The 4,930-nt window shown below is 30.1% G+C and overlaps 1 protein-coding gene across 1 annotated transcript in view; it reads left to right on the forward strand.

The window, feature by feature from the left end:
- Positions 1–1,448, forward strand: part of LOC21394488 — a 1,981-nt gene extending 533 nt beyond the window's left edge. Inside the window, exon 3 of the mRNA XM_024176029.1 lies at positions 1,203–1,448. Within this exon, the coding sequence (XP_024031797.1) occupies positions 1,203–1,421 (219 nt within the window). The 3' untranslated portion in view covers positions 1,422–1,448. The remainder of the gene's footprint in view (positions 1–1,202) is intronic.
- Positions 1,449–4,930: the final 3,482 nt, after the last annotated feature.

Consider the following 4,930-nt stretch of genomic DNA (forward strand, 5'->3'; position numbering starts at 1 on the left):
CCGTTTCTATAATTGTGTTTTCTGTCGGAATTTTTGTGTGGATAATTTGTTAGAATATTTCGATGGCCTGTTTGGTTGCTGGGAAAATTTAAGAAGGGAAACACCAGTTGTTTGCAGTTTCAGGTTACTTTAATGTATACTTCTTTTGCTGTGGCATAAAACTTGACAAAAAAAAAAACGTTCTCAAGAGATCAATTTTCTTGTCGAAGCTGAGAATCAAAGGGATATTAGATAAAAGAGAAGCAATTAATGAAACCTGGAATGATTTGATTTGTTAAACTAATTTTGGTTGTTTTATGCAGGAACAAGTAACAAGATTACCAGAAGTGGAGACTTGTCCAATTACGCTATATATTTATATGTATTTGTTTTTGTTATTGAGTGCTTTTGATGTGAGGTGATCTGGTTTGAGTTTGTAATTTTACTTTTGTTTTTATTTCAGATTTGGCGGTTTATAAAATTGTGTGCGCTACTGTGCTCAGCATTTTTCCATTCTATGTGTAAATTGGTTGTTTAGTTATACCCTGCAAACTCTCTGGTCTCTGCAGGGTTGCTCGTAACATTGTTTTTATTTAACAACAAACTCATATGCTCTTCTTCTTGATGTGATTTGGGTTTAGGAAAATTCATGTGGCTGGTACTTAGTTTAACAGTATAGAGATTTCTCGAGATCGTGCATACTAACTGTCTAAAATTCAGCAATCTGCTATTTGGTTGCAACATTTATGTGGAAAGTTGTTAAACCAATCTTCCTGAACGCCTCTCATCTTTGGCAAAGGTGGTAGACATTTTCTTTTATTTATCGAATAATGTACATTTTGAAACAAGTGGAAATAGAATTATCTTTGTAGAATATTATTATTATTATTATTAATATATATTTGTTTTTTTTGAGAACTAAGTTGTTTTTTATTGGGTTCCGGGCATCAACAATCGCATACAACCACTTTGAGAACTAAGTTGTTGCCCTCTATTTTAGCAATATGGTAAGAGAACAAGTTCTTGCGACTCTACTTTACCTTGTGCAATGATCTGGCTAAATGAAGTGCAATTGTTTGCCTTTCTGTTTGTTAACTTTCTGAGTTTGTAGTTGTTTCTGAGATTTTTGAATCTCTGTTCATATTGACTAATAAAAATCATTAGTTTGCTCTTTTTTCCTACTTGTTCTAAACTTGGTTATTCTGGCAAAATATTGTGTGTAGGAAAAATTGGAAGCAGCTATGTTTTGTATGATGCCCAAAACTCCTCACTCTTTTGTGAAGATTCTTGTGATTGAGATTTTTTGGAAGTGCACTCGGGCTGTTTGGAGTGATTGTAGGAATAATCATGTTAGTATAAGCAAACATGGCCGGCAAAGGCAGCGTGACACTTATTCAGTTTATTCGACTCGGTATTCATTCGAATTGGTATTCGATTTGTGATATGGATTTGTTGTGATTTTGTTGAAATTTTTTGTGTCTTATTTTTGTTTGTTTTTTTTTGTTTGGGATCAATTTAGTAGACTCATCTTCGACTATTGACGTTGGCGATCGAAGTTGTTCAATCATATTTTAGATGTAAAAAAAAACATAACATGACAGACTATGAATCATAGTCTAACAGAATATGAATCATAGTCTGGCAGATCATGACCGGTGTCGGAGTTCAAAGATCCTTCAGCCGGCGTAACTTGTCAGACTATGTATCATAGTATGACAAATTATGGTCGGCGTTGGTGACCGGTGACCGGCAGATCATAGTCTGACAGACTATTAGTCATAATCTAACAACTTGTCAGATTATAAATCATAGTCTGATAGATTATGGTTGACGTCGACATAATCTAACAGAGTATGGGTCATAGTCTGGCTGGTATTGACATAACCTATTAGACTATGTATAGTCTAAAAGATTATGGGATATAGTTTGACAGATTATTGGTCATAGTCTGACAGACTATAGTCGGCCCGCCAGACGACAGCCGGAGATTTTGTCGGTTGGCTGCTGGAGGTCCTGTCAGATTGTCGTCGGAGACCAGCCGGCCAGTCGCTGGAGCCCGCTCAGAGGCAGCCTTTGTAAATTAGCAATTTACTTTGAAGGTATTTATTTATGTATTGGGCCTTTAGCAAATGTTTCACTTGATTTAGTCTAAATGAGTATAAATAAAAGTGTAATGTCTTGTACCATTTGGGCCTTAATCCTGAAAGGTTCCCTTGCAACTCCCATGTCTCCCAGATGACGTTTTAGTTTCCATGTGTGGGCCTATGTAAGCCCATTAATAATTGCTTCATCATGTCAAATTTATATGAGAAAATTTACTCTCAGTGCATAGACTTGCTTTTTACTTTTTACTCTCAACTAATACCTTTTTAGTCATATAGTTATTTAACTAAAAACTTATTAATTAAGATAAAATAATAAAAATTCAGACCTAAATATTTTAAGAGATATTTGTCTCTTTTTCTCAATTTATATGAAAAAATTATTGTAAATAACTCAAACAGTTTTAAAACCTGTTATTTACTTAAGTTAATTTTATAAATCTGCTATTTACTATATTATCTCTGAAATTAAGTAAATAGTAGATTTTAAAACTATTTGAATAAGCAATAGAAATATTTTTTATCACGTAAATTTTTTAATTTAGTTATATTTACTTTAAATAGTTTTAAAGTATGTTATTTATTTTATTTGTTGTAAATCTGCTATTTACTTTATTCTTCAATTTATATATAAGAGAAAAGTACATAGTTTATCATGGTTTTGTGGAGGTTGTTATTTAGAGCATTCTAAATAATTGGGTGCTTCCTGTGGCCTTTTATTTTCTCTTTTTTAATTCATGATAATTGTTTCTTTTTGAGTGTACTGATATAAACAATATCTTTTTACTATATTGAATAGTATTTCTCATGTTTCAGCTATTTATGTCATGTTTACAAAAGTGAAATTAAATATTGTAGTTTTTTCAATATTTTAGAATAATAAAATAATGTAGTAATTATAATAACAAATTTCAAATTTTTTTCTGTGAAATCATATAATAATTCTATTGGCAAAATATTCTAATTTTTTTTTAAACATGTTACATGATTTCTAAAAGATTATGTTATATGTCTAACTCACCCTCTTTCTTTTTTATTTTTAGGAGTTTGAGCACTTCTGTTTTGATAATTTAGTTCTTAAAATGTTAAAAGCCTAATAATTATGTCTAATAGTTAATTAGATTAAAATTTAAGGAATTTGGGCATCAGTTTAGAGACTAAATTACTAACATAATAATACGCATGGAACAAAGGCTTAAATTACCAGATTTTTTTTAAATGATTCAAGTGCTAAAAGATTATAACTAATCTGTCTAAAAAAAATTAACTCTACGATTGACAATTGAATTTAATTGCTATTATTTTCACAAACACAAAATAAAAAAGGAGACTTATTTGCCATTATCTTCTAATTTGAAATTGAGTACTTTTATTGACACATCTTCTTCTACTTTTACGCACACATTTTTAAACCACCTTACTCTACTTATACATCTCTTAAAATTTACAAAAAGTCCCTACAACTAAATTACTCTCAATTCTATTTTTTTATACACACATTTTTAAACCACCCCTCATTCTATTTAGGGTATTTTGCACATTTGCCCCATGAACTTGTATGGTTTTAGCAATTTGCCCCTGAATTTTTAATTTTGACAAGTTGCTTCCTCAACTTGTAAACTTATTACAATATGCCCCATTTTGACAATGATTATGTTAAATTAGTGTTGATAAAGCACGTTCGAGGAAAAATTTTAACTTTCCAATTCAAATGTGACATAAATCTTTCAGTTTCTCAACTTTTAATCCCTCAAATCTAATAAAAAAATTTGAGTAGATTTAGTAAAATGGGATATATTACAATATTTTTACAAGTCCACGCGGATGATTGCCAAAATTAAAATTTTAAGAAGTAATTTACTAAATCACTAGAAATTTGGGGGACAAATGTACTAAAAACCCTTCTATTTATTATACCTCTCATAAAATTTCAAAAAAAAATTCCCGCAACAAACTTGTATTGTTTTTCTTTCTTTCTTCTTCTTCTTCTTCTTTTTATTATTTTTTTTTTTATTCACCATCCACACCAATCAGGCTTATCCTTATCTTGCTTTCACAAATGTACTAAAAACCCTTCTATTTATTATACCTCTTATAAAATTTCAAAAAAAAATTCCCGCAACAAACTTGTATTGTTTTTCTTTCTTTCTTCTTCTTCTTCTTTTTATTATTATTTTTTTTATTCACCATCCACACCAATCAGGCTTATCCTTATCTTGCTTTGATCTTTCGATTTTTTTAATCTTTTAATCTTTTTTTCCCTATGTATTATATACATTACTAGTATAATCAGAAGATCGAATTTAGCTTACACATTGTACAGCTAGTCTGCAAGGATAAAAATTGCAAACATTGTAAAGGCTACTTAAAACAAATAAGTTCAAAGTTCTGGCCATCTTTTTTAGTTTTCTCTTTTAGGAAAATCTTGTTTATATCTCTTGATGCCTTTTTACTATTTATACATAGATGCTATTTGTTGAATGTTCTTGGAACTCCAATATATCGTCGATTATGGTGTGTACTTGGTTAGGCACGCGACAAAGAAAAGCAAGTAATTTTAATCAGTATTTAAGTTTTTAATAAGTGGGATGTGTAATGGATATTTTTTAAAATACGGTTATTTTTAAAAGTAATTTTATTGATTAAGTAATTTAGTTTTCATTAAAATAAGGTGTGTGAAAAAGTAGAAAGGTAGGATAGCGTGTTAATAAGCCTCGTTCACTTCGTTGATTCGAGTTGAGATGTGATTTTATGTGAGAACTTTTTACTGTAGCAAAAAAGTTAGATGTGATTGTTTGTGAGAGCTTTTTACTGTAAAAAAATTCGAATTCTAAACTCGAATCAGCGAA

Source organism: Morus notabilis, unplaced genomic scaffold, assembly GCF_000414095.1.
Source record: "Morus notabilis unplaced genomic scaffold, ASM41409v2 Scaffold160, whole genome shotgun sequence".
Taxonomy (NCBI): Eukaryota; Viridiplantae; Streptophyta; class Magnoliopsida; order Rosales; family Moraceae; genus Morus; species Morus notabilis.